The sequence below is a fragment of the Erpetoichthys calabaricus genome, chromosome 7 (assembly GCF_900747795.2).
Source record: "Erpetoichthys calabaricus chromosome 7, fErpCal1.3, whole genome shotgun sequence".
Lineage (NCBI taxonomy): Eukaryota > Metazoa > Chordata > Cladistia > Polypteriformes > Polypteridae > Erpetoichthys > Erpetoichthys calabaricus.
In genome coordinates, this window is record NC_041400.2 from 185,030,424 (window position 1) to 185,057,418 (window position 26,995).

Below are 26,995 nucleotides of genomic sequence, written 5' to 3' on the forward strand. Positions count from 1 at the left end.
CTAGACTTCAGACACATGTGCAGACACACAGTCAAGAGCTTCAATGAAGTGCTGCTTATTTTCAGAAAAAAATGCCTTATACAGGTCATGATCCTCCAAAACACAAACTTCAGCTCATAACAAATACTCCGTCTCTCCTCCAGGCAATCTTTGCCCCCTTCTATTCCAATTCAGCTCACCTGGATAAGGCCGGATGGCTTCTTTTATGCCAGACCCGCGAGTACTTCAGTGTCAAATGACTACAGCCTTGAAGCACTTCTGGGACAGGTGGAACATCTTTCCAGGTGTGCACCTTTCTCACAGCCCCCTCCGGTGGAACACACACACTCCGACGGGGCCGCTCACCAAGACTACATTTCTCAAGGTGTCCTGGGGGAGTATGAATGGGAACAACACCTGTGAGAAGCTGCCACCTAGCATACTGAGGGAATGAATATCCCCCAGAGACAGTCATTCCCTGTCCCTCGATTTCTTACCGTCCAGGAAAGGTACTGCGGACAAATCCGGTCAGGGATGCCTGTCTATACGCCTGTGGCATCCTGTCTGGGTAAGAAACCTTCCTCCCTCCTGGTCGGGATGCCAATCCATTCATCTTGGCATTGACAACTGTTATGGGTAAACTGTTATGCAGTCACTTCTTTGTCCTGCTTCCGAACCTGTTACAGGAAGGTCGCTACAATATCAGCCTTTATATCATTCTTTACATCATTTATTCTTACCCCAAGTACGATTATCAGTTCCTTCAGCTCAGACAGCTCATTTCCATCTTTTCTATGCTCTGAAGTCAGAGTTTCGTATCCTGCTGGAGTTGATGCTATTGAGTCAGAGGGGTGTTGGGGACATAAAGAGGTCCTGCTCAGTTCAGATATGCCACCCAAGAGCATCAGATTCTCATTGCCTGCCTCATTCACAGTTTCTTTCCCATATTCAATGTTGGCCGAAGCAGATGCTGCATCGTGAAGCCCTGGCTGATCCATTCCTTCGCCTGTCTCAGTCTGTGGCAGGCTGTATTGTGAATTTGAGACTTTTAGGAAACTTTATCTACCCTTTCCTTTTCTTTCTGACCCCTTAGTCTCCTGCTCATTTTTTTTATATACTTTTAATTGATTCCTCTCGGGTTAATTAAATACAGAATATTTCAGATAGATAATAAATAACACAGCTGCCAATGAAGCACTGTCTCAGACGTCCATCCCTTGCAACGGACGAGACCAACTCCAGTTACGTGCAAAGAAAAATGATTCAATTTAGAAAAAAATAATAACGAATGAATAGTATATGGGCAGCACGGTGGCGCAATGGTAGCGCTGCTGCCTTGCAGTAAGGAGACCTGGGTTCGCTTCCCAGGTCCTCCCTGTGTGAATTTTGCATGTTCTCCCCGTGTCTGCGTGGGTTTCCTCCCACAGTCCAAAGACATGAAGGTTAGGTGCATTGGCAATCCTAAATTGTCCCTAGTGTGTGCTGAGTGTGTGTGTGTGTGTGTGCCCTGCGGCGGGCTGGCGCCCTGCCCGGGGTTTGTGTCCTGCCTTTGTGGGATTAGCTCCAGCAGACCCACTTGACCCTGTAGTTAGGTTGGATAATGGATGGATGGATGAATAGTATATGAAACATTAGACATACAGTATATAAATGAAAAACCTGTTTGTGTATAGGGAGCAGTCCTCTCCGCTCATGCTCAACCACAGCCACAAGATGGCACATGCATGCACTTTCACATTTTTTTGGCACTTGCATGCGCCTCAATTCTCACCACGAAAGAGTGTGTGTGTACGCGTGTGTGCGGGTGTGTGTGTGTGTGAGCAGTCTGCTCTACTCACACTCAACCACAGCCATGGGAATTGGTGTGAATTCTACAGAAAAGGTAGAAGCTTATACAAGTGTGACTTGCACTTGGTGAGATGGTGCATATGTGCACTTTTACATTTTTATGGAATGTACCTCACTTCTCATTCAACCCAAGCAGACACACTCAGCTTTGTGGTTATACATTCACACAATAAGCTACCATACGTTTGAGTGAGACGGCCTGTCCACTCAATTTGTGCCACAGCTGCACTCGACTACACGTCCATCTCAGACAAAATACGACCTCTCCTGGCCCACTTAGCTGACGCCTCTGTAAGTTCACCAGTATAGTAAAACTGCTAGGGAGTCATCGGGTTGTTTTTTCTCCCAAAGACTACATGCAGCTAGTTAGGCTTATGTAAACGAAAAGAACTCTGTGTGTGTGTGTGTGTGTATGGAGCAGTCTGCTCTGCTCACGCTCAACTACAGCCAATAGTTGGCGCATGCATACACTTCACATTTTATAGGCACTTGCATGTGCTTCAGTTCTCACTATGAAAGACGAGTGTGTGAGTATGTGTGTTTGTGTGTATGGAGCAGTTCGCTCTACTCACACTCAACCAGAGCCAAGGGAGTTAGTATGAATTCTACAGAAGAAGTAGAAGCTTATACAAGTGTGAAATGCACTTGGTAAGTTGGCGTATGCGTGCACTTTTACATTTTTCGCCGCTTGCATGTATCTCAGTTCTCATTCAGCCCAAGCAGACAAACTCACCTTTGTGGTTCATTCACGTTATACGTTCACACAACAAGCTACCATATGCTTGCCTGAGACAGGATCCAGCCTGTCCGCTCAGTTTGTGCCACAGCTGCACTCGATAACATGTCCGTCTCAGATAACATACGAGCTCTCCTGGCCCACTTAGTTCACCAGTATAGTAAAACTGCTAGGGAGTCGTTGGGTTGTTTTTTTCTCCCAAAGACCATATGCAGCTTGTTAGACATATATAAACAAAAGACCTGTTTCTGAGCAGTCCACTCTGCTCATGCGCAACCACAGCCACTAGATGGCGCATGTGTGCACTTTTACATTTTTTCAGCCCTTGCATGCACCTCACTTCTCACTACAAAAGAGGAGTGTGCAGGAAACACTGACGCATAACAAAGACATCGCACTAATGACCAAGATGAAGATACACAATGCAGCTCAACAACGTGTATGCGAAACACTTCGGCAACGGAGGGCAAGGCTTGAAATTTTTGCTAAAAACATTGTCTATCTGGAGGTATTTTCTCGAAACAAAGATTAATAGGACAGCTAAGAGATGGTATCACCAGTATCTTCTTACGAAAGCCAGTGGGGTAGCAAGCACAGGTGGCTCCATGTCCTGTGCCCTGACTAATTCTTAAGAGTTAGCTGACGCCTCTCCAAGTTTGCCAGTTTAGTAAAACTGCTAGGGCATCTTTGGGTTGTTTTTTGTCCTGAATGCCACACGCAGATAGTATATAAATAATGTACTAACCAATTTCGCATAACACAGCTTGCACCAACCCCAGTCAATCAGACTGAGTCACTGTTTCTTGAGCCATGAGAATGTATGCTGTGAAGAATGGTGTCATTTCCACCTCCTCTGCTGTGTAAGAAGATCTTGGAGAGCCAAATCATCAAATGAATGGCCCTGCTGGTCAAATCCAATGTCATTTTTGGAAGCCAGTATCCCAGTATTACTTCCATGTTGTTCCTTGTGATGAAGTAATTTTATCATATGAAGATGTTAAGAAGATATTTTATGAAAGGGAAATGCTCTCAATACATTTTTTTAAATTAATACCATAGTCTGTTTATTTTGTTACTCTGTAAGGTTCAAGAAGGCCAAATGAAAGAGTTAGATGCATCCATAATCAACGTGGTGGACCTGGATATTCCCAGAGATCAGCTGGTCTTCACCATTACGAAGCAGCCACAACATGGCATGATAATGAATGGCATTTATGGCAACGACATTGCCCGCTATCGACGACTCGCTCACAATCATCTGAACAACAAGCTTCCCGTCTATGACTTCACCATAGACAGCCTGAGACATGGTAAGCTTTCCTTTTTTTCTGGGTATAGAAGCTATAGGATCCTTCCATTCATCTATCTCTCTGTCTTTTGGGTTGAATTGGTGACAAACTCCTATCTAATGTCTGTTGTATTTATATTACATGATCTTATTTGGCCTTAGTCTTTAACATACATTAAGCTTATTTAGAATGTATGCACTGAGCATGTATTGTTGTTTGTGCTGTGTTCCATTTACATTAGAAGTCGGAGCTGGGAATGACGTCACACCCGAGTTGATTGCGTTCCAGTAAATGAATATGGATGCATCCAGGAAAACCTTTCCTGTGTTTGCTCCATCAGAATAAATAGTAGTTGATAACAATGCTCAGAATTCACAAACTGGGCACTTCTGTATACCCTGCAGTTTTGTAAGAGCCTCCAGCGTCTGCCCATGAGGATGTGATCGATCTCCTTTACCACACCACCAGTATTGGAGTACCAAGTCCAAAGATGCGGCTTAGGGCAATGGAACCAGGATCCAGCTGTTCGCAGCCCCTGACGTTTTGCTAAGTCAAGGAACATGAAACCACTTACACCACGGTCACCAGACCCATATGGACCGACACAATCCTCATAGCCAGCCCTGTCAGTGCCAGTGGTTGTACTGAAGTCACCCATGACCAGTGATCCGGCTCGCATGATCCTCATTGTTGAGGGCCCGATTGGCTGGACTAGGCCAAGTGGATGTCCACATAACACCTGGCTGCAGCAGATAGTCATTTCCAGAGGGTAGGAATGGACTGCGCGTCTGCCTGGGGGGTTGCCAACCAGAATCCCGAGCTGTTTCGTCGTGTGGTGGGTGCAGCAACGCACTGTGCACCGGTGCATGCTCCCCAACCTGACCTGACCTAATAACAACACACTATGCTGTATTTTGAGCATCCAAACACCGCAGCAACATGTCCTCATATAGAACTTGGCAGGATCTAATCAATAACATTTTAGAACAAGCACTTAAATTGAGGAAGCGAATTCAGTCGCCTCTTTTTTATTCTATTTATTTTTATTTATTTATTTATTTTCATATTTTTACTATTGTTAACGTTTTGCTCTGCTGGCCTGGCTCTCTTTCTCATGTGTCAGGGTTGATTAGTTTCGAACCTAGTTTTGTTAAACTTGACTTGATTGTTGTTTGATTCTAATAAAATTAATAAAATGTTAAAAAAAAAAGAAGTTTGTGGATGAGATACAAACAGATAGAAGTGATAATAAACTGTATAATACGACAGCTTTCACTAAAGTTTGCGGTGTGCGTCACCATTTTGGATTCACGTCACGATCTGAAGTCGGACAGACTCAGACTTGACAAGCCAACCCCTGAGTTTCCGAGTTGAATATCCGACTTCAGAGGGTGATCCAGTTGAAAATTGCAACTAGGAGTTTGGAATTTCCCGACTTCCCACTTCAAATGGAATGCAGCAATTGTGACGTAGCTAAGGTGTAAATGTTGATCCCCACATGTCTTATCACTAATGCTCTTCAGATTTCCTACATTTTAAAAGAAAAGTTTGAGTGTTTTCTTGTGAATTATTTTTCTTTGTCACCAAATGTACCCTGGATATACAGTATGTACTACTTTGTCATGAAAAGCACTAGAAAAGCCTTTTTAGGTTATTTTTGTAATTAGTGGAGAAGCAATGCCCCTAAACTATACCTTAACCTATTAAGCTTGTGTGACCTGAACACCCCATAATACTCACTCCTGGGAACCTCGACATTGACAGTCTACAGTTTATGGTCATTCACCTTCCCTTCAGCTTCACCCAATTTTCCACCACCATGAAGAATGCACAATGGGTACCCCTGGAGTTCCAGCAGTACCTGGCTTAGGTAGGAAAGTGACCCCTTACCCCTTTCATTTCACCATAACCTGTATGAGTTTATTCTGCAGAGAAACCAAACATATCAAGCACAAGGAGTTAAATCAATGAAAACAATATAACCGGAATGATTTAGTGGTTTACCTTTCCTGATTAGGTGGTCTGCCTTGATCAGTCTCTTCTGCCTGCCACGTGCAAAAGTTCGCTGATGACACTGCCATTGTGGGCTGCATCAGGAGTGGGCAGGAGGAGGAGGATAGGAACATAATCAAGGACTTTGTTAAATGGTGAGACTCAAACCACCTACACCTGAACACCAGCAAAACCAAGGAGGTGGTGGTGGATTTTAGGAGGACCAGACCCCTTATGGACCCCGTGATCATCAGAGGTGACTGTGTGCAGAGGGTTCAGACCTATAAATACTTGGGAGTGCAGCTGGATGATAAATTAGACTGGACTGCCAATACTGATGCTCTGTGCAAGAGAGGACAGAGCCGACTATACTTCCTTAGAAGGCTGGCGTCTTTCAACATCTGCAATAAGATGCTGCAGATGTTCTATCAGACGGTTGTGGCGAGCGCCCTCATCTACGCAGTGGTGTGCTGGGGAGGCAGCATTAAGAGGAAAGACACCTCACGCCTGGACAAACTGGTGAGGAAGGCTGGCTCTATTGTAAGCATGGAGCTGGACAGTTTGACATCTGTGGCAGAGCGACGGGCGCTGAGCAGACTCCTGTCAATTATGGAGAATCCACTGCACCAACTGAACAGGATCATCTCCAGACAGAAGAGCAGCTTCAGCAACAGACTGCTGTCACCATCCTGCTCCACTGACAGACTGAGGAGATCTCACTATCCTTCTGCCCATTCTGGGGTCAATTTTCTTCTTGCTGTCGCATCCAGGGAGGTTGACTACAGTCCCACGGACCTTAAGCTTATTATTTGCAGTTATTGTCACAGGGACATCAAGCTACTTTGAGATGGTCTTCTAGCCTTTTCCTTTAACATGCTTGTCTATGATTTTCTTTGTTTCCCCAGAGAACTCCCTCCTTTGCTTTCTCTGGTCCATTTTGAGTGTGGGACACACAATGATACCAAAGAGCAGCATGGCGACTTTTCTCGATTTACATCAGTCAGCTGAATGACTGATTGTACAATTGAAGACATGCGGGATACTAATTAAACAATTTTGCTAGTATGAAAAAACTCAAATGTATCCAATACAGTATTTAGGATCTTTTCTATGGGGACCAACAAATGTGTTCAGGCCATTTTAGAAAATCTTTGTAGATCTCATGTTGCACTTGCTTTGCTTTACTCAATGACACCTCAAAGGCGGGGAGGTACACAGGGGACAAGTGATTTTCATTTCATCACTTTTCAGGAGGCAGACATCACAAAGAGCTTTATCCATGTCTATAGAACTACTAAACAGGGTAGCCTGGTTTAATGGATATTTTAAAAATTCTCAGGAATGAACACATACAAGAGAGAAATTAACTGATCTAAGGTTTACACAAAGTGCATTTAAAAGAGCTGAGCATTTACAGTTTAAGCAAAAGGAGATTAGAAGGAGACCTCACTGAAGTGTTTAAAACTAAGAAGGGAATTAGTGCATTGTGCATTGAGATTGCGACATTAAAATGAGTTCATCAAGAACACAGGGACACAGTTGGAAACTTGTTGAGGGGAAATTTCCCACAAACATTAGGAAGTTTTTCTTCACACAAAGAACGATAGACACTTGGAATAAGTGACCAAGTAGTGTGGTAGGCAGTGGGACTTTAGGGACTTTCAAAACTCGACTTGATGTTATTTTAGAAGAATTAACTGGATAGGACTGGCGAGTGTTGTTGAAATGAATGGCCTGTTTCATCTGGATTGTTCTAGTGTCCATCCATCCATCCATTGTCTCCCGCTTATCCGAGGTCGGGTCGCGGGGGCAGCAGCTTGAGCAGAGATGCCCAGACTTCCCTCTCCCCGGCCACTTCTTCTAGCTCTTCCGGGAGAATCCCAAGGCGTTCCCAGGCCAGTCGAGAGACATAGTCCCTCCAGCGTGTCCTGGGTCTTCCCCGGGGCCTCCTCCCGGTTGGACGTGCCTGGAACACCTCACCAGGGAGGCGTCCAGGAGGCATCCTGATCAGATGCCCGAGCCACCTCATCTGACTCCTCTCGATGCGGAGGAGCAGCGGCTCTATTCTGAGCCCCTCCCGGATGACTGAGCTTCTCACCCTATCTTTAAGGGAAAGCCCAGACACCCTGCGGAGGAAACTCATTTCAGCCGCTTGTATTCGCGATCTCGTTCTTTCGGTCACTACCCATAGCTCATGACCATAGGTGAGGGTAGGAAAATAGATCGACTGGTAAATTGAGAGCTTCGCCTTGCGGCTCAGCTCCTTTTTCACCACGACAGACCGATGCAACGCCCGCATTACTGCGGATGCCGCACTGATCCGCCTGTCGATCTCACGCTCCATTCTTCCCTCACTCGTGAACAAGACCCCGAGATACTTGAACTCCTCCACTTGGGGCAGGATCTCGCTACCAACCCTGAGAGGGCACTCCACCCTTTTCCGGTTGAGGACCATGGTCTCAGATTTGGAGGTGCTGATTCCCATCCCAGCCGCTTCACACTCGGCTGCGAACCGATCCACAGAGAGCTGAAGATCACGGCCTGATGAAGCAAACAGGACAACATCATCTGCAAAAAGCAGTGACCCAATCCTGAGTCCACCAAACCGGACCCCCTCAATGCCCTGGCTGCGCCTAGAAATTCTGTCCATAAAAGTTATGAACAGAATCGGTGACAAAGGGCAGCCCTGGCGGAGTCCAACTCTCACTGGAAACGGGTTCGACTTACTGCCGGCAATGCGGACCAAGCTCTGGCACTGATCGTACAGGGACTGAACAGCCCTTATCAGGGGGGCCGGTACCCCATACTCTCGGAGTACCCCCCACAGGATTCCCCGAGGGACACGGTCGAATGCCTTTTCTAAGTCCACAAAACACATGTAGACTGGTTGGGCAAACTCCCATGCACCCTCCAGGACCCTGCTAAGGGTATAGAGCTGGTCCACTGTTCCGCGACCAGGACGAAAACCACACTGTTCCTCCTGAATCCGAGGCTCGACTATCCGACGGACCCTCCTCTCCAGGACCCCTGAATAGACTTTTCCAGGGAGGCTGAGGAGTGTGATCCCTCTGTAGTTGGAACACACTAGTGTTCTAATGGTAATTCGAGGGAGCAAATTTAGGGCTATATGAATTCCATTTACTCTTCAAATTGATGAATAGATGTTTCATCTCCATAGGTGATACTCTTCAAAAATCAATGCTTGGAGTTTGTCAGAATTGGGGGGGGGGGGTTTGTTTGTTCACCCGCCTCTTAAGGATTGACCACAATTTCTCAAAGGGGAGTTTCCTGGTCATGGACCCAAAATTTCGATGTTTGTTCCCCTGAGCCACTTTGTTCTCACTTTTGCCTAATGGACTGGTGCTCCATCATGCTAGAAAAGGCATTGTTGGTCACCAAACTGTTCTTTGAGGCTTTGGAGAAGTTGCTCTCAGAGGCTGTTCTGGTCCCATTCTTTATTCACGGCACAGAATCGGAACACCACCAGTGCAGAGCTTGATCAGGAATGGCAGCAGGCAGGTGGGAGTACATCTGCACACCCAGTGAGGGAGGTGAAGACTTTTGGAGGATGGCCTGGTGTCAAGAAGGGCAGCAAAGAAGCCATCAGGGACAGACTGATATTCTGCAAAAGGTACAGGGATTGGACTGATGAGGACTGCTGGGGTCAAGTATTTTTCTCTGATGAATCCCCTTTCCAATTGTTTGGGGTATCTGGAAAAAAGAAAAGGTGAGCGGCGATACCATCAGTCCAGTGTCAGGCCAACACTAAAGTATCCTGAGACCATTCATGTCATGTAGGGTTACTTCTCAGCCAAGGTAGTGGACTCACTCACAATTTAGCCTAAGAACACAGCCATGAATTAAGAATGGGCCCAAAACATCCTCCGAGAGCCTATTGTGGACACTGGTCCGGACACAGACAGACGGACACCGATGGTTCACCCAACACACATTTATTATACATAATTCTCTATTTACAAGTGCCACACAACCCCAAAACTTCCTCAAAGTCCAGGCCTCTACCAAAATGCCTCTCTTCAGGTCCACCTCCACTCCTCTCCTCCCGAGCTCTGTCTCTCTTCCTCCCGACTCCAGCCATCGAATGGAGGGAGGCGGCCCATATTATACACACCCGGATATGCTCCAGGTGCCTCCCGATTAGCTTCCGCCGGCACTCCTCAGTGTGGTGGAAGTACAGGCTGCGCACCCGGAAGCACTCCGGGTGTCCCTGGTCGTCTTCCTCGCAGCACTTCCAGATGTGGTGGAAATGCTGAGGACCAGGGCTCTCCAGGCATCGGGGCGCCCCCTGGCAGTGACCATGGGCCCCTATAGGGTTGAGCTTCCAAGCTCAGTTCCCGTGGTCCCCAAAGCCACCAGGGCGGTCGCCCCATAGTGGTCTGGAGGAGGTGTAATCCCTCCTCCGATCCTTTCGGGAATCCCAGCTGGGTGCCACCCCCAGCCACTTGCCACACCATTCAAGAACAGTTTGGTGACCAATAATGCCTTTTCCAGCATGATGGAGCACTGGGCCATAAGGCAAACGTGAAAACGAAGTGGCTTGGGGAACAAAACATCGAAATTTTGAGTCCATGGCCAGGAAACTCCCCAGACAATAATCCCATTGAGAACTTGTGGTCAATCCTCAAGAGGCGGATGGACAAACAAAAACCCACACATTCTGACAAACTCCAAGCATTGACTATGCAAGAATGGGCTGCCATCAGTCAGGATTTGGCCCAGAAGTTGATGGACAGCCTGCCAGAACAAATCGCAAAGGTCTTGAAAAAGAAAGAAGGGCTAACACTGCAGATATTGATTTAATGTAATTGTCAATAAAAACTTTTTAAACTTATGAAATGCTTGTAATTCTACTTCAGTATATCATAGAATCATCTGAGAAAAAGATCTAAAAACACTGAAGCAGCAAACTTTGTGCAAACCAACACTTGTGTCATTCTCAAAACTTTTGGCCATGACTGTACTTAGGCCCTACCACAGAGGACTTTTCTTCACAGACTTTAATGAAAGTCAAGCCTGTTGTGAATGATGTCCTATGCAGGACCATGGCTAATTTGCATTTGATTTGCCTTTTTGTTGATAGTCGCCTGTCAATTCATCAGGTTCATGGTACAGTCAAAACTCAATGTTATTTTAGAAGAATTAAATGGATAGGATCGGCGACCTTTGCTGGGCTGAATGAGATCCTATTTAAACCTCAGATTCTTTAAAAAGACATTGGAGATAAATAATAAAAGAAGCCCCCCAAGAGTGGACAGCCTCTTAACACTAAAAAATTCAATAATCATGTCTCCAACCAGGAAGTATTAAGAACATTCTTTAGACATTCTGTAAGAGCTAAACAGATAGATGAAAGATGATTTGCTGATTGACTAATGCTTTGGTCCTACAGGAATGAAAGTCATGTACTTGCACGATGACTCTGAGAACATGGCCGATGGCTTCGCAGTGCAACTCTCTGATGGCAAGCACAAGGTTCACCGATACGTTTCTGTGAAGATCCTGCCGGTCAATGATGAGAAACCTCAAGTGCTAAGGTTCAGCTATTTTACATTTACACTCTTCTCCGGTGTTTGAGTCAGTCATTATCCAACCCGCTATATCCTAACACAGGGTCGTGGGGGTCTGCTGGAGCCAATCCCAGCCAACACAGGGTGCAAGGCAGGAACAAACCCCAGGCAGGGCACCAGCCCCCCGCAGGGTGTTTGAGTAGACAGCACAAAACCCATTCACCCAATTTTTTTATTATGTTGTTTTGCAAGAGAATTACTGTTATCTCTTTCCTTTTAATTTCCCATAATTTGAAAGAAAGAACGTGCGTGACCAGTTGCAAGTGCCTCATCTTCGATGTTCCTTAAAGTTAGGTATCAAGTTGCAGGTATTACAGTGGATGAAGAAAGTATTCAGAGCCCTTCATTGTCTGCACACTTTATTGTGATGTAGATTTACTTTAAACAAATGCATTTGCTATTTCCGTCCATCAATCTACAATCAAGAACCCCTAATGACAAAGTGAACATATGTTTTCAGAAAAATGTACAAATTTTATTGAAAATCAAAAATTGAAATCTCTCGTTCATAGACGTTTTTCAAACCTGAATTCAGGAATAGTTATTACAGTTCACCTTTCAGCACGATAATAACCCAAAGCAGACAGTCACGACAACACTGGGGTGTCCTTGAGTGGCCAAGGCAAAGCCCAGACACACAGGATAAGTTCAGTAACTTTCAAGTCAAAGTGATTCCTTCACAAACCTGGTATATATGTATTTGCTATGCGAAATTGTGTTCTAAAGTTATATGTTATACATTTTGTCTTGGTAGAGTCCTATATGATGCTACTTTCTCCCTTGGTACTCTTTATTGCTGTGGAATTTAATAGAATACCTCAAATCCCATAGACTTACCATTGTTTACAAGGTGTTGTACTTTAGCACTTCTTCCCACAATACCTTCTACCTCTATAACCTCAGGTAGTAGTAGGACACACAGGAGTTAAGTTACACATTCTAATAATGTATTATTGATAAAATTTATAACATAATAATAATAAAGCAGAGTACATGTGAATATTGGCAACCATACAACCTGATAAATGCTAGATGTGTAGTTTCCGGCAGCACACAAACTTGTAGTTACTCAAATGCCTCTCGTCAAGTCAAATCATTTCTTGTCAGCTTTCGTCGTGTGGTGGGTGAGGCAGCAAGCTATCAGCGCATGCTTGAAAACTCTCTCTCTGTTTGTTCAGGACAGGCTGCATGCTTGTCTCAATATGGCAGCTGAGCTGTGCTCCTCATTGTGTTCTCTTCATGGCCATGGTGCGTGAGAAAGAGAGAATGAAATATATATATTTTTTTTAAATTTACAGAAAGCGCAAACTTTAGAACACTTTAGAACACAATTTGGTGTGGCAAATGCATATATAGCATGACAAATACCACAGCTATCCTTTAAATTAGGGATGCACCGATACCACTTTTTTGGAAAACGAGTACGAGTACGAGTACTTGCATTTCAGTACTCGCCGATACCGAGTACTTGCCGATACCGAGTACTTAATAAAAACATGATTTAAATTTACAGGTAACAGCTTTAGTCATATAATTTAACAAAAAAAACAAGAAACTCTCGTCTATCCACTGGGAGGTTAGGCTAATTAGCGACACGGGGCTAACACTGCTTGTCCAAATATCCGTGGTGAAACTAAACGCAGAGGAGGCTTGCAGTAGGCTGTGGATATGTTTTTTCACGGAGTCGTGTAGTTTAGGCAGCTCCGTGTCAGTCATGTAGCGGCGGCTTGGGATATCATATCTGGGCTCCAGAACATGGAGGAGACGCAGGAATCCCACATTTTCTACCTCCGAGAGTGGCTGGTCACTCAATGCAATGTACTCGATAATTGCCTGTGTTATTTTCACAGCACGTGGATTATCTCTGGACATTTTCTCTCGTCTTGCAAGAGTTTGCTGCAGCGTGGGTTGTGTTGGTTTAGAAGCGTGGGTAAACTCTTTGTACTCGTTGTCGTGTTGGGATTTTAGGTGCTTGATTAAATTACTTGTGTTAAATGCGCTACCTTTTGAGCCTCCTCTGGACAATTTCGCTGAGCACAATTTGCAGTCCGCCTTTGTTTTGTCGTCTTCATTCACTTTGAAATAGTTCCACACGGCTGACATGTCTCACCTCACCTTGCCTTCTCCCCGCTCTGAGCTGCAGCCGGAGCCTGGGGGCGGGCACTCGGCGTCTGTGATTAACCCCTTACACGCCGCTCAAACATAGACATTTCTCAGACCGTGGTATCGGTCCCCGGTATCGGGGGACTTTTAACGAGTACGAGTACTTTAGAAAATGTGGTATCGAGGCCGATACCAGATACCCGTTTTGGTATCGGTGCATCCCTACTTTAAATCTCATAGAACCTCTGTGGAGAGACCTGAAGAAGGCTGTTTTATGGACAGTCTAATGGGGCTTGAGAGGATCTGCCTGGGTGAATGGGATAAACTGTCCCAATTGTGGTGTGCAAAGCTTGTAGAGACGTACCCAAGAAGACTGGAGGCTGGAATTTCTGCTAAAGGGGGCTTCTGAAAATTATTGAATTTTTGGTCTGAATACTTTTGTGAATGAGAGATTTCACTTTTTGATTTTTAATAAGTTTGCAACTTTCTGAAAACACATTTTCTCTTTTTCATTATGGGCTATTAATTGTAGATAGATATAATGAAGCAGACAGGAAGGTAGTCGGGAATGGGTAAGAGGTTTTTTTAAGAGAAAAAGCCAAGAAACCAAAAAAAAAAAAACCACAAAAAGACACTAGGCAGAAACAAAGTCAAAGCATAAAACGTTGTAACACTAGCTAAAATGTCCTTTCCTTTCCTTTCTGTAATTTCAGCAATTTTGTTTGTTTTAAGAAAACATCCAACACTACGATGTTGACAATACCGCCATGTTAAACACTTAACACCAAGTGTACTGTCGATGTCCGTGTTTGACAACGGAGGTCATTGTCAACAACAACATGGCTACCAGCATGAGACAGCTAAACAGACTGGTGACAAATGTGACAAAAGAGGCTTCAAAATGGCAGTGCAGTGATGTCACGGCCACCACAATGAAATGTGACAATGCTACTACTACCACTAAATGGAAAATAAGAAAATAATTAATTTTATATAAATAAAGCAATAAAACAACTTCAAGAAAGCCATAACAGCAATCCGTGACAGACTGCACCTTGTGATACGCTGCTGTCTTGTACAAGGATGGCGTCAGTGCTGCTGAGATTGATTTCATAAGAGCATGAGAGATCTGACAAACAAGAGGAGAGCATTCTGTCTATCAGGCTCATTTATGTAGCTAATAGCTAAATTGTCTCAATCTCACATGTAGATCTTTCTTAAAGGCTTTGAAGGTTCAACTCCATGTCTCGGTAGTTTGTTCCGGACTCCCACAATTCCACGTTTAAAGAAGTGCTTTCTGGCTTCAGTCCTCAATGCACTTCCCCTTAATTTCCATTGGTGTCCTCAAATACATGATTCACTATTAAACTGATAGAATTCTACTGGACTTATTTTAACAAATCCTTTGAGAATTATGAAGATCTGGATTAAGTCCATGTGAGGCAGGCAGCTCCTTTTATTTAATCTCCACAAGTGCTTCCTGTGACCTGACACTGCCGCTGCAAAGCACTTCCGGGTGAGGTTGGAGCTCCAATGAGCAGGGACTCCCAAATCCTGCTGCTGGGGACCCATCAAGGTTGTCCCTTGGGACTACAATACCCAGCATGCCTACACACGTGGGGATCTGAGCTTGAGCTTGCTGCCATCTAGTGTCTTGGGGAGACAAATCCCTGTGTAAGTGGTCTCCCCCTGTCATTCCAACTCAAGGGTGTCCCGGCCAGGTAAGACATTACAACATGTTAAAAAAAGAAAGACACAAGGGTGCAAACAGCAATGACCTTTATTCTTCCCCAACACATAATAACACCTTGTACGTATGAAGAAAAATATATACAGTGAATACAAACCCCAGCTCCTTCCGAAGTTCATGCCATAGTCTACAGTTCAATTAATGGGTGGATGATCTGTAGAAGCTGGCCACTGAAATAATTTGAATTTTTAAAATGGAAAATGTTTTCACAATCCGTATTGCTCCATAAACAAAAGCCTTCAATGAGGTCACCCGAGTTGTAACTAAATGCAAGATTCACGTCTCTTGTTACGAACACTGACCTTCAGGTCTTTAAAGCCGTAGAGCCTTATTATATGGCCAATGCAGTTGCTGATCCGTTTAGCTAGTTTTTCCCATCTTTTTGCTCCGACTGCTGTACTTTTTCTCCTTTTGAGAAACAAATTCCTTCTACAAACAGATGTCCAGCCTTCACGGGTTCCACTGTCAATCGCCTGTCTGATCCTAAAACAGGAAGTATGGGCTCTCTTTGCACCCGCACAAGCAGACCAGAGAGACAAGCAGCATGACACATGACATTTTCTATGTGGCAGCACAGCAAGTATAAAACCTGCGAATTTTACCATCATGTCAATATGCCACACTGCCCATAAATGAATTTCCTTGTTTTATACGTGTCATGAAGACCAAAAGAAGCCTTTATTAAATAAGAGTAAGTGAATAATTGATACATTTTTGCAGGACCTAAACTAAAATGTTACCAAAAAGAGAACCGTGGATCTGAGATTGCCTATTTATTATACAGGGTGAGCCAAAAAGAAATACCACATTTCAAACGTTTATTCTGCAAAAACTGTACAAGATAAAATACATTCCATCCATCCATCCATCCATCCATCCATCCATCCATCCATCCTCTTCCGCTTATCCGAGGTCGGGTTGTGGGGGCAGCAGCTTGAGCAGAGATGCCCAGACTTCCCTCTCCCCGGCCACTTCTTCTAGCTCTTCTGGGAGAATCCCAAGGCGTTCCCAGGCCAGCCGAGAGACATAGTCCCTCTAGCGTGTCCTGGGTCTTCCCCGGGGCCTCCTCCCGATTAGATGTGCCCGGAACACCTCAGCAGGGAGGCATCCAGGAGGCATCCTGATCAGATGCCCAAGCCATCTCATCGGACTCCTCTCGATGCGGAGGAGCAGCGGCTCTACTCTGAGCCCCTCCCGGATGACTGAGCTTCTCACCCTATCTTTAAGGGAAAGCCCAGACACCCTGCGGAGGAAACTCATTTCAGCCGCTTGTATTCGCGATCTCATTCTTTCGGTCACTACCCATAGCTCATGACCATAGGTGAGGGTAGGAACATAGATCGACTGGTAAATTGAGAGCTTTGCCTTGCGGCTCAGCTCCTTTTTCACCACGACAGACCGATGCAGAGCCCGCATCACTGCGGACACCGCACCAATCCGCCTGTCGATCTCACGCTCCATTTTTCCCTCTCTCGTAAACAAGACCCCGAGATACTTGAACTCCTCCACTTGGGACAGAATCTCGCTACCAACCCTGAGAGGGCACTCCACCCTTTTCCGGCTGAGGACCATGGTCTCAGATTTGGAGGTGCTGATTTCCATCCCAGCCGCTTCACACTCGGCTGCGAACCGATCCAGAGAGAGCTGAAGGTCACGGCCTGATGAAGCAAACAGGACAACATCATCTGCAAAAAGCAGTGACCCAATCCTGAGTCCACCAAACCGGACCCCCTTAATGCCCTGGCTGCGCCTAGAAATTCTGTCCATAAAAGTTATGAACAGAATCGGTGACAAAGGGCAGCCCTGGTGGAGTCCAACTCTCACTGGAAACGGGTTCGACTTACTACCGGCAATGCGGACCAAGCTCTGGCACCGATCGTACAGGGACCGAACAGCCCTTATCAGGGGGTCCGGTACCCCATACTCTCGGAGTACCCCCCACAGGATTCCCCGAGGGACACGGTCGAAATAAAATACATTAAAATACATTCCATTCTGACCCAAAAAGGGCATACAAAATATATTTTTTTCCACTGTGTTTTGGTGGTGGCCATCATTAGTGATACACTCTTCGAGATGATTTCTGAATGCTCGCATGACTCGTTTGGCCATTTCAAGGGAAAGAGTGGTGATTTCATGGAAAATAGCGTCGTAAAGGGCTTCAAGTTTTTGAGGTCGGTGTGTGTATACCTTCGACTTGAGAAGAAATCGCACAGAGCGAGATCAGGCGAACGTGAAGGCCACCTGACATCACTACGCAGGGAGATTGGCTTCCTTGGGAAACATCTCCTGCAAAACTTGCATGGATCTCTTGGCCGTATGAGCTGTTGCTCCATCCTTTTGAAATCAGGCATCCACCATATCTATTTCTTCCAGTTGGGACCTCAAAAAGTTCTCTAACATTTCAATGTAAAGTGAAGTGATGGTAACCATTGCTCCCCCCTCCTAAACAAACTAAGGGCCTATAATGCCAAATTCTGCAAAGGTGCACCAAACTGTAACCCGCTCAGTGTGCAGGGGTCTCTGATGAAGTTCACAAAGGTTGGTTTCAGCCCAATAGTGAAAGTTTTGTTTATTTACGCAACCATACAAATGGAAATGTGCCTCGTCGCTGCACATGACGATAGCATCTCGATGAACTGTTTGCAGAATGTTGGCACACAACTCTCTATGGCTCTCCTAGTCTCTCTTAGCGAGTTCCTGGACTACCATCATTTTGTATGGATGGAAATGAAGGTCCTCATACAAAATCCTCCTCAAAGACATATTGGAAAGGTAAAACTAATGCCCTCATAGCTTGGATGTTTTCAGGCGTTCGTACAGTCCGAGGACAGCATGGAGATTTTCTGTTCAATGTTTTACCCATCTGTCTAAATTTAGCCACCCACTGAAGAATTGTTTTCCGATTTGGGACTTTACTGTTAGGAGGAATGCTGAAGTGCGCTCACTTTAAAACGAAAAGTGTAGTAATGCACCGCTGGGAGACGCTATAAAATTTTGATTTCAATTTCTGGCTAGTGATCTTGTTGATCAGACACCTAACAAAATCTTTCTTGCCTTTCAACAGAAACTCTGGGATTCATGTAGAAATGGGTGAATCTCGGATTATTTCCAGTGCTGTGCTCGAAGCAGAAGACAAAGACACCCCTCGAGACCTTCTCATTTACACTTTCGACAGAGCACCCAAGCAAGGCCTCCTTCAGCTAAAAGTCAGTGCACCTAAAATCAAAATCATGTGAAACAATTTATGGTAATTACTGCAGTCTCAGCCCAAATGTAAATGGTAAATGTAATGATGCCCAAGGGTATCCTGTAAGTACTTGACTGTTTGGACTGCTTTCATTACATCCAGACGTTACAAATATGAGGGTAAGTCAATAATTATCTGCACTCTACTTCTAAAATGTATTAGAAGAACATATTGATGCATCATTTTTCAAGACACTCCCCTTATGTTTCAATTCCCTTGGACCACAAGTTTGTTTAATTCTTTAAAATAAAATGTTTTTGGAGGGTCTCTCGGCCACACTGGCACCACTTGTTTCACATGTTGCTCTGAGGGAAATAGAAAACCTCTGAAGTCATCTTTAAGTGGACCATCATATGATGTTATATGATACTAGCCAACCCGCGGCGTAACATACGCCGCATAATTATGTATTGATGGGTGAACACTTGCTGAACGACACAGTTGTCCAAATGGGGTGGGTTTGTGGATACCACTGTGAGTGAATGAAAAGATGGACCTCTGGAGAGAGCAACATACAATTGTCCGTGACTGAAAGTGGGATCGTCTGTGACGATGGAGGCCACGCTGGTGAAAGTTAGGGATAAGTTTCAGCACTTGTTCATTAAGGTGTAGCGAGTCTTCGTTGTTGACGCTTAATATAGCTTGCGTACTGAGTTGTTCCGGAGTCACAGTTGAGAAACACTTTTTTAATGTCTTTTAAGCACAGGGAAAAAAATTAACATGTGAAACATCCATAATGTAATAAGCCACCAAGAAAAGTAACATTGCAAGAATGCACGCTACGATCCGATCGCTGTAAACAGAAGTGAAAACAAAATTGAGGCCGGTGCATTCTTTAACTGCCTTGTAGTGCAGTGGTAGTGTTGCTGTTTTGCAGTAAGGAGACTGTGGAAGATTTTGGGTTCGCTTCCCGGTTTCTCCCTGTGTGGATAGCACTTTGAATACTGAAAACACCGGTATATCAATGAAATAATGAAGTATTATTATTCTTATGCGTCCAGCGCTCACTCTCTCGCGCGCCTGTATGCGTGTGTGTGTCGCTTGCTCACTGCACGTGTTCCTGCAGGCATACCAGTAAGTGAATGAAAAGATGGAACTCTGGAGAGAGCAACATACAACTGTCCGTGACTGAAAACTGGTTTTGGCAGATACAGGCATATATTTTTGAAAGTTTGGCCCTGTGCCTTATCAATTGTCATCACAAAAGCAAATCTAACAGGAAATTGTCTTCGTATTAAAGTAAAAGGCAAATTATCCGCGACAAACTGTTTTACACGCTGCATACCAACCCGCGGCGTAGTATACGCCGCATAATCACGCCACTTTTTTAATGTTTTTTAAGCAGAGGGAAAAAATGAACATTTGCAAAATCTGTAACGCCGCTTTCAGTAAGTACAATGCACACGCGTTTAATTTGTCAGCCACTTTTTGCCAGCAGTCTTTTCTGGTTTGGGCTGCTTTTGCAGTGTTACCGCTTGTGCATATTAAATCTTGAAATCCTTCGAGTAACTGATTAACACCCACCCAGCTTGTGAGAAAAAAAATGTGCCTGTTCTTTCATCATTTTGTTGCAGCCTATCAAAGACTTACTGATCATGTTTTCTAGACTCAATATACAGTGGAACCTCGGTTCACAACCATAATTCGTTCCAAACCTCTGGTCGTAAACCGATTTGGTCGTGAACCGAAGCAATTTCCCCCATAGGATTGCATGTAAATACAATTAATCCATACCAGACCATACGAACTGTATGTAAATATATTTTTTTAAAGATTTTTAAGCACAAATATAGTTAATTATTACACCATAGAATGCACAGTGTAATAGTAAAAACATTGAATAACACTGACATAAACACCCAGGCTCCCTGCTCAGCTACATGGCATGTGCAGTGCAAGCGCAGGCTCTCTCTCTCAGCAGCACTCGAGCCTCCCCAGCCCCCCCCCCTCTCTCTCTCAGCAGCATGCGAGCCCCCTCTCTCTCTCCCCCTCTCTCAGCAGCACGTGAGCCTCCCCAGCCCCCCCTCTCTCTCTCAGCAGCACTCGAGCCTCCCCAGCCCCCCCCTCTCTCTCAGCAGCACGCGAGCCCCCCTCTCTCTCTCTCCCCCTCTCTCAGCAGCACGTGAGCCTCCCCAGCCCCCCCCCTCTCTCTCAGCAGCACGCGAGCCCCCTCCCCCTCTCTCAGCAGCACATGAGCCTCCCCAGCCCCCCCCCTCTCTCTCTCTCTCTCTCAGCAGCACGCGAGACTCCCCAGCCCCCCCTCTCTCTCTCTCAGCAGCACGCAAGCCTCCCCAGCCCCTCCTCCTCTCTCTCTCAGCAGCACGGGAACCTCCCCAGCCCCCCCCTCTCTCTCAGCAGCACGCGAGCTCCCTCCTCCTCTCTCTCTCAGCAGCACGCGAGCCCCCACCCCCTCTGTCTTTCTGCTTCAGGCATTTCTCCCCTGTGTATTGTGTGAGCAAGTGAGGAGAGAGAGAGAGCAAGCCAGTACGTTACAGTGAGCGAGAGCAGGCTCGAAGGCAATGTGTTCCTGTGGTATAGCGGGTCTATAGCTCCCCTTCAAAAGGCCATTTTTAATCAGGTGACTGACAGTAGTGGAGTCAGGCACAGAGAAGGTCAGCTGCAGAGAGAGCGTCTCGACTGTTGCAGGGCCTGAAGCAGGTGAGACGCTAATGAAAAAGAGGCACAGGGCTTATTGGTTTTTAAAGACTGCTTCCTTCATTGTGTTTTAACTTCAGTTTTAAAGGATTGCGCGGCTCTGTCTTGCGCTGTCTCTCTCTGGCGTTGCCTCTCTGTTTGTGTGTGTGTGTGTGCCCCTCTGTCTCTCTGGCGCTGCCTCTGTGTATGCCTCTGTCTCTCTGGCGCTGCCTGTGTGTGCGCGGCTCTCTCTATCGTGCTGCCTGTGTGTGCCTCTGTCTCTCTCTGGCGCTGCCTCTGTGTGAACCAAGGTTCCACTGAGGTTGACTAATAAAAAGTCAACGTGGCTCAGAGCTGCAAGTGTACTGTGGCACAGACAAACAGAAATGACGGCATGTTTTCCTTGGCGTCGCGTCCGAGTTGGTGGGCGTGGCTCTGTGATTCTTTCGTCGTATCCAATGGTCTAAGAGTTGGTGGGTGTGGCTCCTTCCTGCATGCGCCATTGGCGTCTTACTTGTGGGAGGTTTAGTGAATCCACGCCCCTTCCGGCGTGCTTTCCATGGTCGGCTACTTGTCTTCTGGCTTAGTGAATTATATATATAGATTATCTTATCATATGATTTATCTGGACTTTCAGAAAACATTTGCAAAGGTGCCACATGAGAGGGTGGGCATCAGACTAAAAGAAGTGGAAGTTCAGGGTGTGGTGTGTAGAATAAAGAATTGGCTCAGACGCAGGGAGCAGAGGGTGATGGTGTGAGGAACCTCATCAGAACTGGCCAATGTTAAGAGTGGTGACCAGCAGGGGTCAGTGCTGGGGCTACTGCTATTTTTAATATATATATATTATTTGGATAGCAATATAAATAACAAGCTGGTTATTTAAGTTTGCAGATGATACCAAGATAGGAGGTACTGCAGATAATTGAGAATCCACTGAATCATTACAGAAGAACTTGAACAGCATACAGGCTTGGGCAGATTTGAGGCAGATCAAATTTAATGTCAGCAAATGTAAAGTATTACACATAGGAAGTAAAAATGTGAGGTTTGAATGCACAATGGGAGGTCGGAAAATCAAGAGTCCACCTTGTGAGAAGGATTTAGGAGTCGTAGTGGACTCGACACGATCAACTGGCTGTCAGTGTTCAGAAGCCATTAAGAAGTCTAACAGAATGTCAGGTTATATAGCACCTTGATGTGTGGAGTACAAGTCACAGGAGGTTCTGCTCAAGCTTTATAACACACTGGTGAGGCCTTATCTGGAGTACTGGGTGCAGTTTGGGTCTCCAGGCTACAAAAAGGACATAGCAGCACTAGAAAAAGTCCAGAGAAGAGCAACTCGGCTGATTCAGGGGCTACAGGGGATGAGTTATGAGGAAAGATTAAAAGAGCTGAGCCTTTACAATTTAAGCAAAAGAAGATTAATAGGAGACCTGAATGAAGTGTTTAAAATTATGAAGGGAATTAGTCCAGTGGATCGAGACGGTGACTTTAAAATGAGTTCATCAAGAACACGGGGATACAGTTGGAAACTTGTTAAGGGTAAATTTCACACAAACGTTAGGAAGTTTTTCTTCACACAGAGAACCACAGATTCATGGGATAAGGGGCCAAGTAATGTGGTGAACAGTGGGACTTTAGGGTCCTTCAAAACTTGACTTGATGTTATTTTCGAAGAATTAAGTGGATAGGACAGGCAGGCTTTGCTGAACTGAATGGCCTGCTCTTGTCTAGATCGTTCTAATGGTATTTCAAGGGAGTGAGTTTAGGATTATATAAATTCCATACTCTGCCATTTTCTCTTCAAATTGATGAATAGATGTTTCATCTCCAGAGGTGATTCTCTTTAAAAATGCATCCTCTTCATTAACATAATGGTCGAGTAAATCCTGATAGGTGGTAAGATGATTGTACTTATGCTCCTCTGTGGCAGGACTTATCTTCCCAGACTTCAATGAAAGCCAGGCCTGTTGTGAATGATGTCCTATGCAGGACCATGAGTAATTTGCATCTGATTTACCTCTTCATTCATAGTTAATAATAATAATTATTTGCATTTATATAGCGCTTTTCTCACTACTCAAAGCACTCAGCAATTGTAGGTTAAGGGCCTTGCTGAAGGGCCCAACAGAGCAGAGTCCCTATTGGCATTTATGAGATTTGAACCGGCAACCTTCTGATTACTAGTGCAGATCCCTAACCTCCCTAGTTGCTTGCCAGTTCATCCGATTCATGGCACAGTCAAAACTCAATGCTATTTTAGAAGAATTAAGTGGATAGGATTGGTCAGCTTTGCTGGGCTGAACGAGGCTCTATTTAAACCTCAAATTCTTTAAAAAGAAATTGGGGATAAATAATAAAAGAAGCTAATTTGCATATGATTTGCCACTTCATTGATAGCCACTTGTCAGTTCATCAGATTCGTGGTACAGTTTGTTTATGTGGACATGGATGGCTCCTTCTTCATGCTCAACACTTCTCTGAGCATTTTTGAACTTCTCAATCCATTCAGGAATACTCCAACATGGCAAAACACTGTCTCCATATTGTGCAGAAAGCTTTCTATGGATTTCGTCCCCTGGTACACCTTGAGTGCATAAAAAAAGCAGATCAATTACTGTTTGCTGCCATGTTTGCTCCTAGAAAACAACAAGAGAAAGTGAGTGATCATGGGTCAGAACTTTTATCTTTGTGACCACAAACACAGCATGTTTCCACATATGCATGGAGAAAGCTGGACAGCCAATAAAAAACAAAATTATCAAAAAAGTGTGGATAATTATCGACTTACCCTCGTATATCTGAGATTTGCAGCTTACTGTACATTGTCCTGTTCTGCAAGTCTGTAGCACCCTGGCATGGGGCTTAGCAGTTCCATGCCGAGGTTTTGTCTAAATGGGGCTGGCATCTTCTCCTTATGTTTATGGGTTCCTTCCTGCACCTCAATACCTCCAAGTTATGTTGATGATGTTGATGAAGGATGCAAGATTGAATGTTCTGGGTGTTTATTCAGGACTGGTTCCTGCTCTTGTCCCTCATGCTGTTGGAATAGGCACCAGCCCTTTAAATCTCAGTATTGGAATACAGTATGTGGGATCAGAAAATGAGTGAATGTTTAACTGATGCAAAATTAGGGATGTCACAAGAATTGATACGTCAGTACCAGTCCAATACCAGAATTCCAAATATGTAGTGCAACTAGCTTTCCTACAGAATTGGTAGTACCAAGTAAAATTCAGTACTGTACAGATGCATGATGGCAAGTAAACAAATTACTTTGGATTTAGGGTTACCAGATACTTGCGAACCCTAAGGAGGACACCAAAGGTCATAAAGGAGGACAAAGCCATTATAAGGGAGGACAAAGGAGAATGCGTCCCGTTCTATTCACGAAACAGTGTGAACTGTGTGTTACAATGGAAACTTTACTCGTCACAAAATGAGTCATCAAAATTAAAAGTTACAGTATAACTATGCAGTTATATATTTTTCAGACAAGGTGACTTTTCACAGCAGTTTATCGTATTCCCGGCAACATAGGCGTGAAACTCCAGAAAAGAAGCGTTCTTAAAATTGTACTTTGTAAGAAGAATTCCTCTGAACGAGTCAACAAACATTCTGTTTCTTTCTGTATTCCACTGTAACATTGAGATGACAGCGTGCGATTTCAGCCAATAACACGGTCAATTCAGTGATTGACGAAAGCCAGACATTTTCACCTTTTTAGCCGATGACTGCTGAACGGAAGACACAATATTGAAAAGGAGGACGTGTCGGTCCTTTTGCCTGATGTCTGGTAACCCTGCTTTGGATGGTACATTAAAACGTAAAAACTACAGTGGAACCTCGGTTTGCGAGTAACTTGGTTTATGGGTGTTTTGCAAGACGAGCGAAAATGTTTAATAAATTTTCACTTGATAAACGAGCGAGGTCTTGCAGTACGAGTAGTATGTACTCTATACGCTTTGTCTGCTGAGCGTCATGTGATCACAACTGAGCTGATGGTTCTTCTCTCTCTCTCACTGCGGGATTGTGGGCAATCGTCTCCTATTCTCCGTCTGAGTCGGCGTGCCTCACTCATACAGTATAGCCAACATCCGTACGAGCATATAGTGTTTACTACAGCATTAGCATTGTGACTGTGTGCGTGCGCGCGCGCTTGTGTGTGTGTGTGCGCTCGCGCGCGTGTGTGTGCTGTGACGTGTGAGTCCCCATCTTGCACCCTAAAACACGAAGCTGAGTCTCAGTACTTTAGCAACACAAGCTTTATTCAGCTTGAAACAGCAACAGCGCGGTTATTTATACACAGACACAGCAGTCAGGCAGGGCCCTGCACATTTATAATGTTCCTTGTTCCTTGTATCACCCATTGACGGCAGGCGCTTACAGCATGTCCGCGATCTTTTCGGATTCGCTTTTACGGAGAACTGCTACAGCGCTGGGAGACTGCGATTGCTTTGGGACGCTCTTCCGTGTGTCGCCCCGTTGGGTGCAATCCCACAAGAGTTTATAAACTCACTCACACCAGCCATGATTCTTTTCAAAGTTAAAGTGCAAGTTAATTTGTTTTATGTATTTTTACTTTATATTTTGTATTAATCATTTTTATATGAATAGTTTTGGGTTGTGGAACAAATCATTTGAGTTTCCATTATTTCTTATGGGGAGATTCACTTTGATATACGAGTGCTTTGGACTACGAGCACGTTTCCGGAACGAATTATGCTCGCAAACCGAGGTTCCACTGTACATCCAAAAATGGCTTACAGTGATGATGACACAGCACAGCATTAACACATGTCGGAAAGAGAAACAGCAGAAGTCCCGTCTGGAAATGTGTTGTGTTTGCGCCAGGAGAATTTCATCACGTAAAGAAGGGAATTGTAATTATTATTAAAAACAAAATCTAAAACACACACACTAACACACAAGGTTTTTATTGTCACGTTTTTCTCATGCTAGAGTTATTTCAGAAATAGGTCTGTGCTGCAATGTGAGTACAATGATGTGACCGACCAGATGCATGTTGCACTCATGTAATTTGTTGTGCCAATTAATTCTCAGAGGAGATAAAATGATGACCCGACAAACCGCTTCTCGTTACGGTGTTCTGCATAGTCTTAATAATGGAGCAGAGGGTACGGATACATTCTGTGATTGCGATGAGCACCTTCTACAGATGTCCATCCAAGCATTCATCTACTTTCTAACCAGAGCATGCTGTTTAAGGTCGTGGGGAAAACTTTGCAGACATCCATAATTATGCATATAGAACTATGGGATGTGGGAGGAAACTGCATAACAGTTGTTGCAAGGAAAAACAGAGGCAAGTTTCAAAGTCAATAGACTCCAGCAGCAGATGAGACACTCTGAAGCCTCAGGCTCATTCAGCGAGATGAGAAACTTTGAGACCCGTTAGATGATGCAACTCCCCTGTCGTCAGCATTCTCTTTTGACCCTGCTCACTCTCCAGCAATCTCAGACATTATCAAGTCTCATTTACGTAAACATGACAATATGATGTTATACAGGTTGTACAATTCAAAAGCTACAAACTTTGTGTTTGAAAAGTAACACTTAAACATAAGACTTATAATGTCTACTTATGTGGTGGATGGCCAGGCCCCCTACCTGTCTGGGACACCTGTTATTTGGAAGGACTGAGGGAGAGGACGTGCACACGGCATTACTCCTCCAGAGCACTAGATGGCAGTCCCCCCAGGTTGCAGCGATTCCTTGGATTCCCACAGGGCTTCATGGGAGTTGGAGTTCGGTACAGCCCTGTTGGTTGCTGTGGGTGCCACCAGGAGGTGCTGCAGGGAC

The 26,995-nt window shown here is 44.8% G+C and overlaps 1 protein-coding gene across 3 annotated transcripts in view; it reads left to right on the plus strand.

The window, feature by feature from the left end:
- Positions 1–26,995, plus strand: part of frem1a (Fras1 related extracellular matrix 1a) — a 265,369-nt gene that overhangs the window by 169,994 nt on the left and 68,380 nt on the right. For all 3 annotated transcript variants that reach the window (XM_051929875.1, XM_051929873.1, XM_051929874.1), the window contains exons 20-22: positions 3,648–3,873; positions 11,255–11,399; positions 18,353–18,494. In XM_051929875.1, the coding sequence (XP_051785835.1) occupies positions 3,648–3,873; positions 11,255–11,399; positions 18,353–18,494 (513 nt within the window). The remainder of the gene's footprint in view (positions 1–3,647; positions 3,874–11,254; positions 11,400–18,352; positions 18,495–26,995) is intronic.